Raw genomic sequence first — 21,501 nt, 5'->3', positions numbered from 1 at the left:
ATCAAATACAGAATGCAAGAGATGTAGTTAACATTTTTTGTAAAAGAGCAAGATTAGAATAAGATCGAATGTCGGGAGGAAATCGCATTATTTAGGGGCAAGTAATTGATAGGAACGAAAGCGTGATGAAGCACAGGGAGGACAAAGAACAGAAAGCAGAAACAGATGAGGAGCGAAGAAAAATAGGGGGACAAAGGGAAATTAGGGAAGCCAGATAGTCAGGAGCCATTTAAAAACAAAGCAAATTAAATTCAAACCTACATCCAATAGGAAGCCATAGAAGTTGAGTCAGAAACAGATTAGAGGAATACTGCAGTCCAAACAGAAGTCTGATGGCTGAATGGAGAACACAACTAAGTGGGAAAAGGGCATATGCCGGTAATCAAATATACAAGGAACAGCAATATTTAAAAAGAGCGAGAACATCGTTAGAGGAAAAAGCTAAGAGACGGCAATTTTTCCTGATATTAAGATAGAACTGGCAATATTGAGAAATTAGAATGCAGAAGCAAAATTAAATACTAAATTCCAAGCGTAACGAGAAATAGAAATATCATTGGGGGGGCAGAGCGGGGGAATAAATAGAAAGCAGCAAGATAACAAAAGGAGAAGCAGGAAAGAATTTCAAATTTTCTTTGGGTCAAGACATAAGAACCGAGAAGCCATCCAGTTTTTCACAGTCAGGAGGTAATAAAAGGCACTGATGAATAGTGTTTTCAAAAGGAGGTAAGAGAAAAGGATGGGGGTGACTGTGGCATAAAGGTGCATCAAACATACAAGAAGAAATCTAGGAAGACATGGGGTGAAGTGTAAAGAGAAGGGACCCAAGAACAGACTCTTGCGAACACCAAAGGACCAACTATCTACCCAAAAAACCTATAAACATGTAAACACTAACACAGATGGTCTCGGAGCGAGATTGCTGCCTATACGTTCCACTAAAAGTTTAAAATTAATGAGCAAATAAAAACTACAGGCGGTAAGGTGAAGAAACAGTGCAAAGCCATCAGAAATCGAACACCCCGCCTTATACCTGTAAGTTCTCATCACTTAAGACGACCTTCCCTGCTAGGCAAGTAGGCTTTGTGCCTCAGCAAGAGTCAAAGTCCCAGGTAAGTATGTGTTGCCAATCAAGACGTACAGGATTCTCTGGCAAGGTGCGAGCATAGTCCATACACCACTAGAATACACGGAGAAGGGTAAGAAGCAGGCCGCTTGTTGGCATGGCTTATAAAGCAGGAGCACCCAATGTTAGGGAAGATTGGCTGAAGTAGCCCTGTGGGAGACTACACCAGCCTTGTCATCTTGGCAATTGATACACAACTACTGGCATAGGTCTGTACTACACAGGTTGGTAGAGTGACTGAACAGCCAGACCTCTCTCAAGAGGGGAAATTGTGAGCTGTAGAGATTTAACAGATGACGGGTATTCGAATAACACATACTCAAGTTTTTCTAGTAAAATATGTATTCATTTAACAGTCAGTTTTAAAATAAGCCTTCTTTGGAAAGTGCAATATGCAACAATGAAATACACTTCAAAATACACTTCCGCAGCTTTAAGTTAAGTAGATACCCTTTTGGGACGTCACACACACACTTCTTACACCCTGAGGGGACTTCATTTGCTAGGACTATGTGGGCATTGATATATCACTTAACACTTAAAGCAAACTTGAGCTTATGGGAAAAATCAAAAAGGTTAGGGAAGGAAACAAAGTGTTAACAAGTTCTCTGAACAGGTGAGTACTTTACAATGCCCCAAAGAAGTATAGGTTAACCCGTTCCCAGCAATACAAGTAACTTATGTACCACCTATGAGCGACAGATAACACAAAGTCAGAAGGTCAGAAGAGTCTGCAGGAAGCCAGGACATCCAGTGTCAATTGAACATTTCTAGGGACCTGAGGCACCTCTGGAAGATGGCACAAAGGTTTTGCACAATGTTATATAGAGAGTTTGTAGAAAAGAATCACTGTTGGGCCTCAAGCTGTAAGGCTTGTGAAAACTGTGCAGAAAAAGAAGCTACTGCAAGTCTCAAGTGAGAACAAGCAAGCTACAGATAACAAGCGGTAAGTACCTCTTAGTTAACACAGTACCTTAGGTCTGACGAAAAGGATCCAGCTGGCCTATGTTCTGGTTGCAGTTCTACAGATCCTGGGTTCCTGGGCCTCAGTCATGGGAACAAGAGGGAGGACGTTGAGAGCACTCCCGCACTGCAGCTTGAAGGTCCGCGGCAGCAATGGGCTTACTTCAGATCAGCGTCACTTCACGGTTTCATCTACCTGTCAATAGCACCACTGCGGTTCTTGGACACTTGATGGGTTTCCCTTGCTTCTGGGGTTCAACTTTGTTGAGGTGGCTCAGGCTTGGGTCATCCTGCTTCAGGAGGGCCCTTTGGAGCTTCCTGAATGTCTGGTCCGGTTTAAAGACTATGTACTTGTTCCTGGTGTACCCGACCCCTGGCACTCGGTTCCAGCAGCAGTAAGGAAATACAGCCAGCAGGGAGAGGAGTTCCAGTAAAGTTCGTCTTGGGGTCAGTTGGCCCCACCAACCCAAGGGAATAAGTTGTCAGTTACAGGCTTCTCTAGTCGATACGAAATTTGGAGCTTCAGCACTGCAGCAAAGCTTCACTGGGCAAGCCAACGGTCCAGGAGGGTGCAGCAACCTTCTCTTCCAGTTTCTTTCTTCGGGTCCTTCGTTTAGTGGTCGACTTTGCCTTCTCTCCAAGAGACCTCGCCTTTTATGCTGGGTTCTCCCATTCATTCGCAACCTAGCTGTCACTCACACAGCAGGCGAGCCAGCCAGCACTGGGTGCATTCAGGTTACCATGGGGACTAAGGGCATGGAGTCTTCGGGCACCTCCCTCGCTTCCTGCCCTGTCAGACACACTGGAGCCAGAGGCGGGTTTCAGCACTGAAGCCAGCCAAAAACAAAATGAACAAAGGGACCAAACCTGGTTTGGCGCGCAGAGTAAAACCCAAGACCGACCTCACAAGCAAGAAATGGCAAAAAAGAAGACCGTCAATTTTGACAAAATGGGCACACATGGTTGCAATACTGCAGCTGAGGATTCAGCCTGCGGTAAAAACGCACAACGGTAGGGAAAATAAACCACTGCCACCAGCCATTAATTGTAGTGAGGGTAACATAACATGTTAAATGAGTAAATAGCAAAAGGGGCTACTAAGTAACCCCCCCAGTACTTCCACATAAAATGGCCAGTACTGGACCTAAATATGAAAAACTGGTAAGTGAATTTCATTTTACTATTCTTGGGAACAGTAGTTTACCCAAGAGAAGGTATTTAAACCGGAAGAGAAATTCAAAGGACTTTTCTGCGACACTCCACTGATGGTGCACTGTGTCACAAGACAAAAAGATGATGCCTATGGAGTTTGTCAGACTCCAAAACCAAAAGAAACACAAAGTCCAAACCAGATAAAAATACATAAGTGAGAATAAGGTCCGACGCACTCCAGGATAAAAATTAAAAGTCCTAAAGTCCAGCAAAAGAGCTCGGGGTCTCTAAGGTAGAAGGGGAATTGGCAGAGAAAGGAGAATTTTCTCTAACACCCAAGGACATGAATTACACAAATCCATGATGGTGATGGTAATACAGTAGTGTTGCAACAGGGAATAAATGAAGTACTTCAATTGTATTACCAAACACTATATTCCAGTGAAGGGACTTATTCAGAGCTGGAAGCTACAGACTTAGTGTCTTTGGTGAAGCCACCAAGATTAACTGGAGATTTGAAAGACGACATAGATGCACCTATTGAGGAGGCAGACATTTTGCGGGCTGTTCAATCCTTGAAACATAATAATGCACCCGAGAGGGATGGGTTTATGGTAAAGTTTTATCAGACGTGTGAAGACATTTTAGTACCACAATTGAAGAGAATCTATGATAATGTTTTTCAAATGGGTATATTGCCAGAAACTGAGGGAAGCAGTGATTATGGTCCTTCTAAAGGCAAAGGAAAGGACCCAGTTGAATGTGATTCATATAGACCCATCATTGCTGAATGCAGATGCTAAGAATTTGTAGAAAGTGTTAGCCACGAGTTCAACTAAGATGGCACCTAGTTTGGTACATTCGGACCAATGTGGTGTCATAGGAGGGAGTAACATGATCATTAACATATGCCCTCTACATAATATAATGGATCAGATGAATGGTTGGGTGAGGACCTTACAATCACATCATTAGATGCGGTTAAAGTGTTCGACTCACTGGAATGGCTGTGATTATTCAGAGTCAGAGGGTTTCGGATAGGAGGCAGGTGTGTTGGGTTGTCTTTAACTTCCCTATAATGCCCACATGGCAAGAGTGAAGAATCGCGAGTGAGTTTTCCTAACGTCCACTTGGAGGTAAGGCTCACCATCCCTTGGTGTACAGGTCCCCAACTCTTCGTATACGTCTGTACTACCGAAAGAATTGGTAGAATGGCAGAGCAGCCAGTCTCATTTTATGAGGAAGTTGTGAGCTGTAGGTAAGTGCAAAGAACCCAGTCAATACAGTAGCCCAAAGAAACTCTTACACACTGAAAGTTCTAATAACATATACATTCATTTTATATACACAAGGCAGGTAAGTAAATACTATTTTAAACTAAATCAATACAAATAGGAAATATCAACAATACTTTTCAAAAGGTGACTGCTTCAATAGTAACTACTTGTGCTTACAATGGTTACAGAAAATGACAGTATTGACAGTTCAACTGTTCAAAAGTAGAGCTTCGCACCCACATTTGTTACAGAGAAGTGACAGTTTCATTAATTTACAAAGTCACACAGTCTGTCTTAAGGATAAGGAGGGTTATCCAACACTTTCAGTAGAGATTTACTTTCTAACAAAACTTTCAAGGCACTTAATGCTTTAGCAGTCGAATCCCTAGCTATTCAAGAGTTCATCGAAAGTCATTGTATGATGGGAGCAAAATTCTTATGCAACAGCAGAAAAGGCAATGTTCATACTTTAGTAGGATAACTTATCACACTTAGGGACCCTGCAAAGGACTCCCTAAAAGAGCACAAACTGCTAAGCCTGGGCAAGAGGTATGGGTGGACGACACCCAAACACCTTGTAACTCACTCCTGTCCCACTGGAGCGACTATTGGGCTTGAGGCAAGTTCTAACTTGAGCCCCACAGTATCTTAGGGCTGTTGGCGAAAATTCAGCTGGATTCTTTCCTGTGCAGCAGCGACGGATGCGGTCTCCAGATTCCTGGGTCTGGTGGTGAAAGGAACGACTCCGAATGGGATGTCACAGCAGCAGTCGCAGGAAATGACCCACAGCAAGGCGTTCTTCGGTCTCCCACGTCGGCCTGTGGTTTTGGCACCTTTATCAGTGCCAAAAAGTGAATAGTCCCCGCTGGTCGATCTTCCTCGATTCTATAGTCCTGCACTCTGGTGAGGGAACCTGAATGAGTGGGATTGTGCCTCTGGAGGTCCAACTGGATCACACCAAGATTCTGCAAGGATTAATTCACGCAAAGATGTTGCACTACAAATGGGTCAGAGGTCCCCTTGTATTTGCGGTTTACAGCTCTGGAAGGTCACAGCATGGGGGATGGCTCGATCTGCAGTTCGCCTCAGTGGTTGTTGGTCCCCACCAGCCAAAAGGGAAGGAGTCTTCTTCAGAGCTCCTCAGTCGATAGGAAAACAGGGTCAGGACAGCAGTGGTCACTTCACGGTTACTGGAAGAGTCTGCAGACATATCTGTTGGTCTTCAGCTTCAGATCAACGGTTCTAGTGGTCGACTTGCCTTCTGCCTTAGGAACCTCGCCTTTTATTTGGTTTTCCCATTCACTCCTCTGCAAACCCTCACAGCAGTTTACAAAAAGGGGTGGGTGGCTGAGGAAACATTTGTTACCAACGGCAAAGCATTATCGGGTATAGGGGATGCAATACATGTCTGGAGTACCTTGCCTCTTTCTTTAAAAGGATGGGTGGCTCTATGCAAAGTGGTGGTACTTCCTAGGCCATTATATTTTTTTTTTTACAAATAGTCCTTACTTAATCAAGAGGGTGTTTTTTAAGATGCTGTATGAAAAGATAGGTGCACAAATGTGGAAAACTGAGGCATATAGTAGCTATAAGTACCTTGAGATGTAAATGTGAAGGGGGTGCGGGGTTGAACCTTCCTGATTTGGAGTTGTATTATGGCATCACAGCTTAAGTCGGTAGCCAAATGGGATACCTCGCCAGAAGGAGAGTTTGTAGGTTTATTAGGTGGGATACCGGCCCATAGGCAAGAGATTGTAATACTGCTTCATCCCGCAGGGATGAAGGGCACCTCCAATATATTTACAGAGGTGCCGGAAGAATGGAGGTAATTGCTAGTTAAGTTAGGAGTAAAGGGCTTATATAGCACTGAACTGCCCATGGGGTTTGATGTGCAGATACTGGAAGCAGGGAAGTATTGAACTGGCTAACTTGGAGAGACGACAGACCCTGGGGGGGGGGGGGGTTCCTTTTTGAGGGAGGACAATTGATGTCATTTGATAAATGGAAGACTACATATGGTATCACAACTGATCATTTCCCTGCATATGCCAGCACAGTTAAGAGGTTGGCTGAGTTGTGGGGAAATCTACCAGAGGAACCGGAACCAACCTGGAAGCAAACCCTACTTGAGAAGGGAAGATCGGGGATTTCTAGGGTATACAGGGCTTTAAAAACTGTTCAATTGCAGGAGGATTTAGTAGTAAAGGACAAATGGGAGAAGGACGTGTGACACTTAATAGCAGATCAACAATGATTTAAGATATGGATACAGGTGAAGGAATCTCCTAATGCTCGATTTCAATTGATTCAGTTTAATTATTTACATAAGGTGTATAGGACTGCGGCACAATTACATAAAATGAATCCTGCCCTGAAGAAGAGGATCAGCAGATTTCTGGAACATGATTTGGGAAAGTGTGGTAATTGTTTGATATTGCGAGGGGGTGGTGGAACACTTAAATACCTTGTTGAATGACTATTACACCCGCACTCTGGCAATTTGTTTGTTGGTGTGGATTCCGGGAGGAAGCCGCATAAAATCTAAAGAAAAGATGGCTCAATTTATGTTGGCATTGGCCAAACGAAGTGTAGAGATATCCTGGAACAGCGCTGCTGTTCCATCTATGAGGAAATGGCTGAAGGACCTACAACGATGGCGGGTGGCAGAGGTGGAATGGCTGAAGAAATGTAGGATTTCGGAGGAGGGAGATGGACCAGAATTGGACTGGGGACAATTGCTGAACAAACTGGACTCCGCCTCAGACTTGAAACCTCTGTGAAATGGAGGGAATGGTGTAGTCATCAAGATGGGGTGTGATGTACGGTTTAAAGCTCAAGGATTGTCATATGAGAAGGATTTATGCCAGGAGTTCCGAATTTAGGGCCGGGAATATGAATAATGGGTGTGCGTTAACAGTTTGGTTGATTGGAGGGAGAAAAGTTATGGTGGGCTGGATGTGGAAACTAGGGAAATGGTACGTTTCCATGTTTTGGCAAGCACTGGAGATATCTTAGTCGGACCGCTCATGTTGTGGCACTTCATGTAATTAATGGATACGATAGGTTTTGTTTTTTTAAACATGTATTTGTTGCTAGGAGTTGGAAAACTTGAAAGATACAGGGCAAATATTTGTAAAGCAAATCAGTGAGTAAATGATCCAACAACAAAGCACTTGACAGGATATGAAGGTAAGTAAAGCAGTTCAGGGATAAGCTCCCAAAACCACCAGAGTAGGTGATACCTTGGAGGAGTGGGGTATTAGGAGAGATTAGGAAGTGGGCTTTACACCCATTCACATTGTTCAGATGGATTTTCAGAATCAACACCGGGATGGATTCTGAGAGGCCCCATTATTAAAGCGAACAGGGAGAAGGCATTGATGTCTAGCCAAACTCAATCAAGGTAGGGTAGCGGAGCAGTAAGACGGACTCAGCAGGATGTGAGCGGTAACGAGCTACAGTAACATACTTGCAGAGTTCATACTCCCGGAATGGACAATGTACAACAATACACAATTATTTATTAGGCATGTGATTAAACTCGAAGCAATAAAAACCTTGTGTCAATGTTGTCACAAAACGTCTACTGATACACGAACCCTGGAATATATGATGTATAAAACTTACGTGATTGTGAATGGTCTGCTGTTCCAGGGTGGATTGAAGTTCAAGAGCCTTCTTCTCCAGCGAGGAAATCTCTGCATCTTTTTCTTGAAGCCTAAAATGAGGATTGTACATTTGTGTTAATGCTAAATGGCATCAGAAGATGTTTGAGATAAAATGCTAGACATTGCCAAACAGCAAGACTAACTTGAGCAGTGGAGTAATGAGTGTCGGCCCTTGCTTAAGAGATAGATTTTTGCCCTCATTACAAGTACTCTGTTCCTTGGTGAACAGTAATTCCATCCACAGAGTGGAAATACCCAGGTAGAGATCACAAAAAGTAATTCCACACAGTCCTGTTTGGAGACTGCCTATTTGCCCGCCTGTCCAGCTACATCCGTACAACGGTACACAGGACCACGCAGCAGTGTAATAACCAGATTTGGGGAGGATGCCTCACTGGCCCCTCCATTTGGGTGGCATGAATACTGCTGTGCCCCCCCACTCCTTGCAAAATCAAATTAATTTTAGGGGAGCCAATTGCTGGCACACAGCTGGGAATTTTTCTTATTGCACAGTCTGCTACATGGCTCCAAACCAGCTATTGGAGGCGTAGCGGCGTGGGATGAGTTAGCATGTCACATGTTGCCAACTGGCATAGCCATGCTTATATAATACGTGGTATCAAAACCCCAACCCCATCAACCTATCAAGTTCAGGCCATCACCACCATTTATAAAAGGATGCCCTTTGCCGATAAACTGTTCCACGGTAAGAATGACCAATATATAAAAAAACATTTTAAGTCAGTATTTTGTGCGTTTCTCCTACGAGTAAGGAGGTTTCACTGCTGCAGTCAAGCCTGCCAACCTTATACATTGAGTCAGGAGCACTTGTCGTGCCCTTTAGTTCTCCCCCCACTTTGACCCCTGTGTAATGTGTGTGTGAATGATGGGGCTGGAAGTGCATGTAAACGAGTGAGTGTATGGTCAATGGGATGTTTAAATGAGTGAGTGAATGTGTAATTGTGTGTGTGTGTGTGTAAATGTGTCCGCTCATGTGTAATCCTGGGCCGAGTAGCGGATTCTGGGGGTAGAGGGTTGGAGGTGGCGAGAGTGGGGTCGTTGGTGGTAAAGGGACGGGTGGAAATGTACATCTGGGCTCCGCGCCAGACAACCCTTTGGGTAGAACAGAGGTGGCGTAGCCTCCAAGTATGCCCCACCCACTTTTTGAAGTGGCCCTACCCATCACCAGCTAGCCCCTCCCTCAGAAGTGTAGGTTTCGTAAATCACTTCAACTCCTTGCAAGACTAAAGTGTTACTTTCGAGACCACAAAAAAAAAAAGTAGAAACAAATAACGGGTGGTGGGCAGAAGACATGCATTACTCACCGTAATAGGAGGCGAGTAATGCACATAATGCAATAGGTCGATCGAAGCACCAGTCGCCAAACAGTAGCAGATGTCTAAGGCGTAGGGGTCCACGAAGCAGTCAAAGACTAGACGACCATCGGCCGTGGGACATCGAAAGAACTATTTTGCAATATCTACTCTTGTGAGCTCCGCATAAGGCGACCAACTAGTTGGGCAGGAAAACAAATCTGAGGAACATTGACACGCGAGGGATTTTGGGTACACTACACGTCACGTTAGGGATAGCGTTACAGTCACGCCCGTGTCGACGTCCCCCTTTCGATCCTCGAAAGAAAGATGAAAATCTGCAATTACAACTAGAAGTTGGACTATATGCACAGCATGTGAATCTAACCAGATTAAGCATCAGAAAGTAAGGTTACCAGATGTACCCGTTTTGCCGGCAATGTCCCAGCATTTGGTGCTCTGTCCCCCTTTCTAAAGATTATGTTCCCATTGGAAACGGCATGGGTCCCGGTTTTTTGGTAGTAGGTCTTCATAGCTGGCAGGCAGGAATGCACAATCTCGCACAGAAGAAATGCTGCATTTTACAACTTAAGATAGTGTTAGTTTGTGATGAATTCAATATTATATGCGTTTCTTTAAACAGTAAGGAACAAGTTACTTACCTGTAACTGCTGTTCTCCAGCATGGGTCTGGCATGGATTTGCATGCTCATGAATATTCCCCGTCGTCATGCTGGGAATACTCAGTAAAGAAAAAATCAGTTTCAGTTTCGTTTCTGAACTGTCTTTCTACTAGTAACTAATCACTGGTCTCTGGGTCATACTGCCCCCAGCCAATGACTGCCCTCTACCTAAGCCCCTCCTCTGGCAGCCATCTTCAGATTTGGTAGCACGTAAAGTGGCAGTAGGACCAAGAGAAGAGCTGCAGAGGGGTAGGAGGGAGGGTTTGCATGTCAATCTATGCCAGACCCATGCTGGAGAACAACAGTTACAGGTAAGTAACTTGTTCCTTCTTCAGCATGGGGTCTGAAATTGATTCACATGTTCATGAATACGAGAATACATAGCAGTACACACATACACAACCACGGGAGGTGGCAAGGCTCAACATTTAGCATTTCAACAACTCAACATTAAGCATCTCTTACCTCCTCACCAGGCTCACCTTCAAGCGAACAGGTTGCGCAGCACTGCCTGGCCGACTGACTCCTCCCCGGAATCCCGGTCGACGCAGTAGAATCTCGTGACGGTGTGCATCGACCGCCACGTAGCAGCCCTGCAGATGTCCAGCAGGGACACACAAGACAAGAACGCCGTGGCAGCAGCGATCGCTCTGGTTGAATGGGCTCTCGGACGGCCGGGCAATGGTCAGTTTGCCTACCGGTGACAGAGCATGATGTGGCCGGAGAGCCATCTGGAAATGGAAGCCTTCGAGAGGGCCTTCCTTTGGTTCACAGGTCCAAAGTTTAAAAACAGCTGTGATGTCTTCCGAAGACTCTTCGTGCGGTCCACGTAGAACTACAGTGCTCTAGCCACATCCAGCGAGTGCAAAGTCCTCTCAGCCGGCAACGAAGGCGACAGGAAGAAAACAGGTAACACCAAGGGCTCGTTGAGATGGAAGCCCGACGGCACCTTGGGCATGAAGGAGGGGTGCATCCTTAGCACTACCCTCGTCTCGTGGAATGTCTACAGGAGAGGGCCTGGATCTCTCCCACTCATCATGCGGAGGTGATGGCCACACAAAACGCTGTCTTCCACGACAGGAACTTCAACAGTGCCGAATGCAGAGGCTCAAATGGCAGCCCCATGAGCCTGGTCAGCACCACGTTGAGCTCCCAAGCCGGGGCCGGAGCCTTCACCGGTGGGAACAATCGGAAAAGTCCTTTCATGAACTCGTTCACCAGGCGACGAGACCACAGAGATGACCGCCCCGGAGTCCTGGTGTAGCGGGAGATAGCCGCCAGATGGATCTTGATGGAGGCATGTGCCAGCCCCGCCTTGGCCAGCGATAGCAAGTACGGCAGCACTTGAGGGGCCGTAATCCGCAAAGGGTTAATCTTCTGTGCATGGCACCAGACAGAAAACCTCTTCCATTTGTGTCCATAGCACTTGAAAGTCGAGGACACCCTGGCCTTTGCAAGCACCTGGATCATCCTGCACCGGGATCGTCCGAGTTGACTGATGAGTCGCAGCAGCAACGAGGGGGGTGGTGCATACAGGAACAGGCCGTCCCAGGGGAATGAGAAGGCATCACCCATGCTGCCCGGCTGGGGAAACCTGCTGGCGAACCTCTGGCGCTTGGCGTTCATCGCCATCGCAAATAGGTCGATCTGGGGATTGCCCTACCGTCGGAATAGGAGATCCACTTGATCCTGCCGAAGTTCCCACTCGTGGCAAGAGCGCAGCTCCCTGCTAAGTGAGTCTGCGATGGTGTTCTTTATTCCTGCCAGATGGAAGGGCACCAGGAGCATCCCTTGGGCAACGGCCCAGTGCCACAGATCCTGCGCTTCCTTGGATAGGGCTGGGGACCTGGATCCCCCCTGCTTCCTGATGTAGAACATTGTGGTGGTGTTGTCGGTGAAGACCCTTACCACCTTGCCCTTAAGGGACAGAAGGAATGACCTGAGGGCCCAGAATACGGCTCAGAGCTAAAGATATTTATGTGTAGTGACGTCTCCTCCGGGAGCCAAAGGCCTCTTGCGTGGAGATCTCTGGTGTGCGCTCCAAATCCTTCCACGGTTTCCTGATGTGTCGGGGTCTGGAAGTCCATCCTTGCCGCTAGATGCGCGCGGGTGCCCCACCATCAGATCGCTTGGCGGAAAGTCTCGTTGAGTGAGATCCCGTCTTCGAAGCTGCCTGCTGCTTGCATCCAACGGGCGTCAGCGAACTCCTGCAGTGGTTGCATCCGCAACCTGCATAGGCACACGAGGTAGATGCACGAGGACATCATGCTGAGTAGGGACTTGATGGACCTCACCCTGGCCACGTCCATGGTCAACATCCGTTGTACCTTGCCCAGGATGGCCTTCGTCCTTTTCTCCGACGGCGAAGCCAATCGCGCCACTATGTCGAGTCTGGCTCCCAGGAACAGGGCATCTTGCGATGGTACCAATTGGGATTTTGTTAATTTGATCGAGAATCCCAGATCCGTGAGCAGTTGGACGGTCTTCACTGTGTGATTGACAGCGAGTTCCCTGGACTTTGCTCAAATGAGCCAATCATCCAGTTAGGGGTAAAAGTGGATCCCCTGCAGGCACAGCCGCGCCGCCACTGGTGCCAGGCACTTGAAGACCCTGGGCGCCGACTTCAATCTGAAGGGAAGGGCCTTGAACTGATAGTGTCGCCCTTGGACCACGAATCGTAGGAACTTTCGATGTCCTTTGAGAATGGGGATGTGGAAGTAGGCATCCTCCAATTCCAGCGACGATAGGAAGTCTCCTTCCACCAGCTGTCCCAGCACGTGCTGGAGGGTGACCATCTGGAATTTCTGGGACTTGATGTATTTGTTAAGACGACGAAGGTCTAGGATGGGTCGCCAACCACCGGTCTTTTTTCGTACGAGGAAGTACCGTGAGTACACCCCGGAGCGTCTTAAGGACGAGTTCTATCGTGCACTTTTTCAGCATTGCTCGTACCTCCAGAAGTAGCTGTGGGACATGGTTTTCCTTCCTGGCCACAGGCAGTAAACAGGGACACTTTCTTTGGCATTCCAGAGTGTGCCCGTGGGCCAGCACCCGACGGTCAGTGGAGAGGGACTCCCACACGCCGACAAACTTCACCAGCCAGTCTCCGACCGGGGTGCGTCGGTGGGGGCCCAACGCTGCAGCCGGTTCAATCCTGCTTCGCCGAGGCCTTGGCACCCTGGCCTCCTTGGCGACGACGTCCTCCGGCCTTGCTGCGGCCTCTGTAGGCCTCCTGCGACGATGAACGGGACACTTGGCGGGACAACTAGGAACCACCACCAAATCTGGAGGCACCTTGAGACTTGCCTCTGGGGGTCCGAAAGGGCGGCCGTCGTTGGTGGAGATAACCCAAGGCCCGGGCCATCTCGAAGTCCAGGAGGGGAGCAATCTTGAACCACAGCTCCCTGTCATAGCGCGCCACGATCGCGAGGGCGTTGGTCGCTTTGATGGTCGTCGCTGCCGACGAGATGACTCGTCGCCCAATGGTGTCCAGCTCCTTCCCCTCGCCGTCCAGTGGGGAAGTGGAAGTTCATCCTGTCTCCCATGCCGATTTCTTCTTGGCCGCTATGGAGACCACCGAATCCGGGGACGGCTGAGCTCTGAAGCACATCGGGGCGGAATCCGGTACTACTTCTCATACCGGTCCTTCTTCGCAGGAGCCGTGGACTGGTTCTTGAGTAGCGATAGTCCTTCGTCCAAGATGTTGTCTAGGAACGGTACTGAGAGGACGGTCTTCCTCTTGGCCTCCCGTCGTCGGTAGAGGAAACCTTCCTTCTTCTGTTCTTTGGGACAAAGTTAAAAAAGCTCTGAAAGCCCTGGCGATCATGGTATGAAAAGAGCCAATTTCGTCAGGGGTGCGGGGGCCCGGCAGGAGGTGATGGGAGATCCATCCGGTCGTCCCCACCGTCGTTGTCCGTCCCCGTCGTCTCCGTTCCCGTCTCGTCCCTCGGTGAAGGGGAAGGAGGTGAGGGCTGGAAAGGAGTGGGAGGATGGATTCACCTATGCTTGTTCGGTGGGCTTCGCGATGGTCCAGGCGCCCATGGATCGTCCGCTGGCGTTAAGGGCAACCTTGTCCTCATCTCCGTACACAGAGCCTGGATAGCCAACAAGATTGCTCCAGAGTTGTTCTGTGGCATAGGCACCGGTTGCGACGGGAGCAACGGCTGAGGAGTAGGGTCCTCTGTCTCCTCCACGATTTGCGGCTCCTCGTCGGCTCCACTGTCTTTCTACATCCGCCTCGTCGGAATCCCTCCCGTAGGACCGGGCTTCCTCGAACTTCTCGTCCAGGATCTTTGCAACGCCAACCAGCTCATCTTCAGTAGGTGGTATCAGTGTCTGTTATGGCTACCGTGCCCCACCCCTTTCTCCAACCAGGGTTTCATGGGGGTCTTATCGATGGGCTGAAAAGAGGATTCCCTCCGGGGTGGCAGGGAAACTATAGGTCCAGAAGTCGTCTCCACCGGAGTAGCCTCCACAGGCTTCGCCAGGGCCACCATGACTCCTTCGATCGAGGCCTTAGCCGGGTGAATCAGGGCCTTCACGACTTTGGGCGCGCCTGAGGCCTTCACCTTGGGGGAGGAGGGTCGCTGCCTCGCTCCCACTCTGCTGTCATCGGGATCGACCAGGGCTCCTCCCGAAGCTTACCCGGGATCTCCGACTTCCTCTTCACCGAGCCAGAGCGTTGGCTCATGGTTGATGGCGTCAGTGACATCGCACCCTGCCTTGCAGCCAAGGAGCCAGAACCATCAGCGCTCCCAGTTCCCGCGGTGATTTGCCTTTTGTTGGGCCCTCGTCGCCGTAGCACCCTCAAAGGTCTTTGAAGGGTGTCCAGTGAATAAGTCGAAAACATTATGTCGAAAGATGTCAAAAAAAAGTCGGAAAAATTAAAAAAAAATAACATTAGAAAATTTTAAAAAATGAATTTTTTTTTTTTATTATGTTTTTTTTTGGGTTCCGGAGGTAAAAAAAAATAAAAAAAAAAAAAAAAAAGGGGTAAAACAAAAAAGGGTTGGGGGACTGCTCGGACTTCCTCTTCTTATCATCTGCTGCTGGGCCTTTCCCCTCCAGCCAGTTGGTGAGTCGAACGTGACGATCCTCCATTGTCCGTTCGGACATTCCTCCAAAACGCACAGTCCTTCTCCACGTGCGATCTGTCATCGTGAAGGCAGTAGAGGCACCACGAGTGCTCATTGTTAGGGAGAATTCTCTGTTTAGGCTGAATTTCCTAACCTAGTGAGTCCCCCAGCAGCTTTGCTGGATTTTTGGGGTTTATTTTTTCTCCTGCCAAGAGTAAGACTCTTTTACCCTCACTCTTGGACATGATTTGAGAGTGTTTCTGTGACTTGCTATGTGCTTATGGGCTAGGGGGTATTTTTTCCCCATAGGCTATCATTGGTTTTTGAATGTGTGTTACACAGCACCCTCAGTGTAGTAACACAGGGGTGTCATAGAGACCCCCAAACATAGACTCCACACCCTGGCACTGACTACTGTCTCCCTGGGTCTGTAAAGCCACCATTGACTTTACTAGTCTTAATTTAGGAACTTAACCAGTACAAACCCCCTTACTGTGGAAGTACTGGTAGGGGCAATTAGATTGCCCCTGGGTCTGTTGTCGAGGGGGTACTGTCCCGTCCCCCCTCGCCGAGTTCTGGCTGGTGGCAGTGGATACCACGGAAATATTCCACCGGAATATTTCCCAATGGGATTTCCCATTGTTTTTAATGCACCACTTTTTGGTGCAATGTTTAAGATACCGCCGGTTTATTTATTTAATATAAATTCACCGGTTGGGATTTTTTGCCAGAACTCGCCGCCAAAATGGCGTCTAGGTTCACTTCAGTAACCCTGAACCCGAGTCGAGCCTTTGTTCCACTTTTTGGCGGGCTTCTGCACAGAAGCCCTCCACAGTGGTGCCATTCTGTCTGGGTACCACAGGGGGTGTGGGAGGGGGTTTAGGCACCCTGGACTGAGTTGCCTTGCCAACTCATGTCACACTCTGGTGTGATTGGCCCAAGTGGTGAGCCACCCCACTCACCACTTAGCATGTTTGAGTGACAGCTAGGCTGTATGAATGGGGGTTTGCTGCATAAAAGCAGGGTTTTTGGGACTGGTTCTTCAGAAGTCGCCACAGGACCTAAGAAGCCGAAGAGGGAGAAGCCGAGACGACCTGCCAAGACGACACCACCGGTGAAGCCCTGCGGAACCGTCTCACCACTTTTTCCGACGACAGAGGAGATCTCCCGCCGGAGAGTCTCCTTCCCTTAACTGGTGGGGACAACCAGTTGCTGCCTTCTTTTCGCCGTCCCGAAGCATCTCGTGGCCGCCTTTCCTGTGCCAAGCACCCCGGCAACCGGGATACCACTTTTTACCTCAACCGCGAAAGAGGGGCAAACTCCTTTGTGACCGGAAAACTCCACGGCTGGCCTCATCCCTGGTAGTGCAACGACCTGCAGCTTTCCTCCACGTCGAGATCACCTCTTCCTCTGGACGACGCCGCGACTTGCACCCACTACCAGGAACAACTACCACCGCTGGAGGATCCTTTCCACTTTTAAGGTACTGTGTTCCGCCCGGCTTCCCTGGCCACTGATTGTACGGGGTAGATTTAGCCCTCGGCTCTCGAACCTGGGTAAGCCTGGGACAACCTAACTAAACTTTTTCTAAACTCAGTAAAACCTTTTCTACTCACCTGCAAAGACTTGTGACATTGTGTGATCTTGGGCATATTTTCGCCTGGCTCCCTCTAAAGCGGGCCACAAACCAATTCTCCTTGTTCCACAGTTGACTGCCTTTGCTAACCTTATGTGAAAAGTGTTTTACCTTGCTGCTTTCATTACTCCTGCTTTTTCCCTCCCTTTTCTAATAACTTGTTGGAGTGCCATCTGATGTTAAGCGCTCACCTCTGTTTGGAAATAAGTGGTGTTAACTTAGACTTGTCCAACAAATGACTAGGGATGTACACATAAGTAATAGTGACTGTTTTGACTTACTTACCTTTTTCTGTGCTAGTGTAATTTATGAGTGTGCCTTTAAAATAAATAAGTATATACTTTTACACCTAGCTCTGGTCAGTGTTTGCTTGTACTACTGTGCCTCTGTAACTATCCTGTATCCTCTATATACTGCCTAACTCTTCTTGAGGGAAGTCTGACTGCTCAGCCACAGCTACCACAGTGAATCTGTGTGGTACAGACTGCTACCAAGTGGGTTTACTGCCAACACCTGTAATCTTAAATCTTTTGCAGTGGTCCCAGAGGGAACTGCACAGGTTTCTGCTTAACACTCATCTTCCTTGAAGACATTCTGTAATCCGCATCTAGGGCAGCTCCTGAACAGCTCGGATCCAGGCGGCGCGTTTCCTTTGTCCTGGACCATTTCCACGTGGCGTAGGCCTCAAAGATCTTCCGAAATCCTCCAAGAAGCGAAATCTCAACAAAAATTCGCCCTTGAGGGTGTCATGATTCCTGCCCCTCATGTCCCCAGCCCTCCAAGATGTCAGACTGGAGCCAGGCCACAATCACCTACATGGCCCTCAAGGGCCTCTCCATCCCTCCAAAGACCCACTTGGAGTCAGACTTGGTGCTTGTGGCACCAGACTCACTCACTCCCATATGATAACATTGAGGATTGGACTTGTAATGCTTTGATGGGGACAAGATGGATGCCCCCCACATATTTCGGTTCCCAGAACTACATGTGCAGTCTAGTCTTTTGGGTGTGGTTCAGCCCAGAGAAACCTGGGATATCCAGAGACTATTTAAGCCACGCACAGGCTGAGAAACATGCTTTGTGTCTTCTGCACCTGCAGCGTGACACTCATTGTGTTCGGATCGGTCTCCAGTAGGCCTGCATCTTTCTTCTGCACTCAGCTCCTGCAAGAACAAGAACGCCATTAGGAACAGCCTTACCTTGCGGCGCTTCTGCCCATCATTCATCACTTCTGTTCCGCGGGCATCTTCGGCGGGGTCATTCCCATCCCGGCACGCCGCTTCCTAAGGAAAAGGGAAAAGAACAGAAAAAAGGCATTAGTAAGCATTCAGCAAATCTTCGCTTATTTTTAAAGACTGTACTAACTTCTAACGCTTACCTGAATCCCAGCCGCTCTGGGGGAACTCTGTCTTCGGAACTTCTCATCCATCTGCAAGAGGGAAAAGACACTCCAGGTTAACGTTGAAACATCTAGAGGCGCTGCATACCGCGCTTACTCACCGCATTTCTTCTTCATAACCGGCATCCACGCTGAAAACGTCGCGGCACCTAAAAGACACAGGAAAAGAACTCCGTTCAATACAAATACGAAAGGGTCGCATCACGCTCACTCACCTTCAGCGCTACTCATCTCAGCAGCACGTCGCCATCCCCGGACGCCGGCCATCATGTAAGGAAGGAAAGGAACGAAGTTAGAGAACTGTTCAAAAGACTCATACTTACCTGTCAGACTCTTGCCAGTGAAGTAACTAGGCAGCAACGAGCATGCATCAATCAACGCGCCCCTGCGCTGAAAGCAGGATGGAGAGCACACTTTCCAAGAAAACAAGGTGAGCTGTGGATCAAAGGGAAGGGTTGGACCCCGGGGAAGAAGGGGTTCAAGCACACAGAGACAATAGGGAGTTAAACTCTACCAATCCTGTGTTTTAGGCCCAGTGTCCAGTCGAGTAGACTCCAGGGAAGGGTTTGAGGTCATAAGAGGTCAGAACAGGCCGAGTGACGTCCCCGTGGATACCAGGTGAGCGTTACAGAGGGGCGTAGAAAATTCCAAAACGGGTCCCCGTTGATCGGAAGTAGAATCGGTGGAGCTTGAGGCTCGATTGACCGAAACAATAAGAGTAACTTCAACAAAAAAATAATAATAAATATCGCAAAACGCAGTAAAAGCTCGAGAGCTATAGCACGAGGATCCCAACACTTGAATGTGCGGTAAAAATCTGAAGATGGCTGCCAGAGGAGGGGCTTAGGTAGAGGGCAGTCATTGGCTGGGGGCAGTATGACCCGGAGACCAGTGATTGGTTACTAGTAGACAGACAATTCAGAAACGAAACTAAAACTGATTTTTTCTTTACCGAGGATTCCCAGCCTGGCGACGGGGAATATTCATGAGCATGCGAATCCATGCCAGCCCCCATGCTGGAGAACACAAACTCCCTTCTCCTCCAAATGCTACTGAAGTGTACTGCTTCGACAGTCACTTTCAAAAGTTAATTTTTTAATTTGTTGACCCTAGCAGAAAGTCATGTGCTGCACCGCTAGAAACAGTTCAACAACCCATAGCTCTCAACTCACTGCTATTGCCCCCCCCCCCCCCCCCGGGCCACCCTGCTAGGTACGCCACTGGCGACAACGCACTATGCAACACCTGCCACAGGCCTCCTGGTCCTTGTTGGCCATACAGAAACTATTCCATAGATCCCAAGTGCTGCTTGCATAACATCACAATTTCCATCCCCATTGCTACTAGTGGCAAAAATGCCCTATGTCCACGGCTTCAGCACCCTCTTACACAGAGATTGACATACTGCCTCTGTGCCACTATTTCGAGTTTAAACATCATATGAGCACAGTTGGTTTCTTGCGACAGTTGTGCATTTATTTTTAGGCAGGTGCACTTTTTGGGGGAAAAAAACTGTACAGAATGAACATGCATTTGTATTTTTTTTAAACTGCGTTTACTTGGTACAATGGTTGCATGCAAAAGGGCCTAGGGTTGAGGCACGCTAGTTGGTTAACATTGTTATTTTTTGCGCACACCTTTGTGATGTCACTTCCTCTAACGCTGGACGCCACCTCCAGTGTCCAACACAGGCTCTCACCCTCCAAGGAGTTGCGAAAGGTTGAGAGCTAGGACAACCCTTTTTAAAATATTGTGTCAAAATGTGAGACCTCCATAGGGGCATGACTTATCAGATCCTTCCTGAGAGACCTTAAGCCACTCGGGAGCGGTACGGTACCCCAAGATGCGCTCTTTCGGGGAGGTGGGGTAGGGGGTGAGGGATCGGTGGGGGGGGCAACGTGCCCAGTTCGATGCGCGGACTCAACAGCACCACTTGGTAACAAGGAATTCTGAATGTGCTTACTTACAGTTGGGGGGGGGGACAGACTTGTTCCCTGTAAAAGAGCCACTTAATGGTGCTCTTTCGGTTGGAAATGCCGGTTTCCTTCAATAAAAGGATATGCCTTGGTCAGGCAGGGAAGATGAGGTAGGGGTGGCCTCGATATGCCCAGTGACTGAACAGGGTGTCTTGGATTCAAGACTGAAAATGACATCCTTGAATCCTTCATCTATTCCAGAAACTGCCACCAACCAGCGACCCTCAAACACTAAACTATCATCCCCTCTACAACAAAACCTGGATTCATAAACTAACCTCTAGATGGCAGGGTAATGCAAAGCAAGAGAATGTGTTAGATTCACGACACAAAAACAGCTTCACCCTGCACTTCTGCAAATCAATGAGAAGAAAACAAAATGTTGCAGATCATATGGGTGAACGCCTCAATCTGCATAGAGCGTGCAGTACTTTGCACTTGAAGTTTAATAGAGAAAAAAAAATACCCGAATGGAGAAAAAATATATATATATACCATTGCAACCCGAAAGGAAACAAATATCGGAATTGTCTTAGGAAAACTCGTAGAAAAGGAATTCCGATGGGTCCGATTTATGAACCAAATGGTGAACTCAACCAAGGAAGGTCTCTCCATTTCAGCGACGGCAATATCTAGACTGGAGTTAAATCGTGGGTCTTGCTTCCCAAACCAAACCGGTTGAAGGCATTGAAGGCTGACGCGGCGGCACAGGAGGGTGCAGTGCCCTTTATCGACCGCAGAGGCATAGGATAGGGCAGCAAAGAAGCCACGACAGGGACACCCACACTTATTCCAGCACCGGAACAAAGTTACTCGGGGTATGCCACCGCAAACATAGATAATGTATAAGACTGCGGTCAAAAGGCGACATAAGCAGCCCCGCTTCCATATCCAGGACGACAAACTCGAGCAGCGTCACTGGAGAATGATGCGCCGTGACTGGGAGAAATCATTGAAGCGCTTCGGGAGGTGTGGACCCAACACCTACGTTCAAAAATATGGTCCTAATTTTATTTTTAATCGCATATTTGTATTAACAATTTAAACTCGGTAGGCTCATTATGATACAAATTACTCATTCCACATGCAAAGCCATATGCTGAGAAATATACTTTGAGATAATGCGAAGGAAAAAGTCCAACAAATGAACCGGAAAAACTGAACACATTCTCTGTGCGTTGTCCAGGGGTGAGATTGGGTTTGTACCTGTCTGGGGTGACAGATGAGGACTTAT

At 48.1% G+C, this 21,501-nt stretch overlaps 1 protein-coding gene across 10 annotated transcripts in view; it reads right to left on the bottom strand.

The window, feature by feature from the left end:
* RRBP1 (ribosome binding protein 1) overlaps positions 1–21,501 on the bottom strand; it is a 441,849-nt gene that overhangs the window by 224,810 nt on the left and 195,538 nt on the right. For 9 of the 10 annotated variants that reach the window (XM_069607556.1, XM_069607549.1, XM_069607553.1 and 6 more), the window contains exon 11: positions 8,146–8,236. The exons of the other annotated variant lie outside the window; for it this stretch is intronic. In XM_069607556.1, coding sequence (XP_069463657.1) covers positions 8,146–8,236 — 91 coding nt within the window. The remainder of the gene's footprint in view (positions 1–8,145; positions 8,237–21,501) is intronic. 10 annotated transcript variants of the gene reach the window in all.

The sequence above is a fragment of the Ambystoma mexicanum genome, chromosome 4q (genome assembly GCF_040938575.1).
Source record: "Ambystoma mexicanum isolate Mex_15411 chromosome 4q, UKY_AmexF1_1, whole genome shotgun sequence".
In the NCBI taxonomy this organism is placed as follows: Eukaryota; Metazoa; Chordata; class Amphibia; order Caudata; family Ambystomatidae; genus Ambystoma; species Ambystoma mexicanum.
The sequence above is the reverse complement of the archived record's forward strand: the minus strand, read 5'-3'. Positions and strand labels throughout refer to the sequence as shown.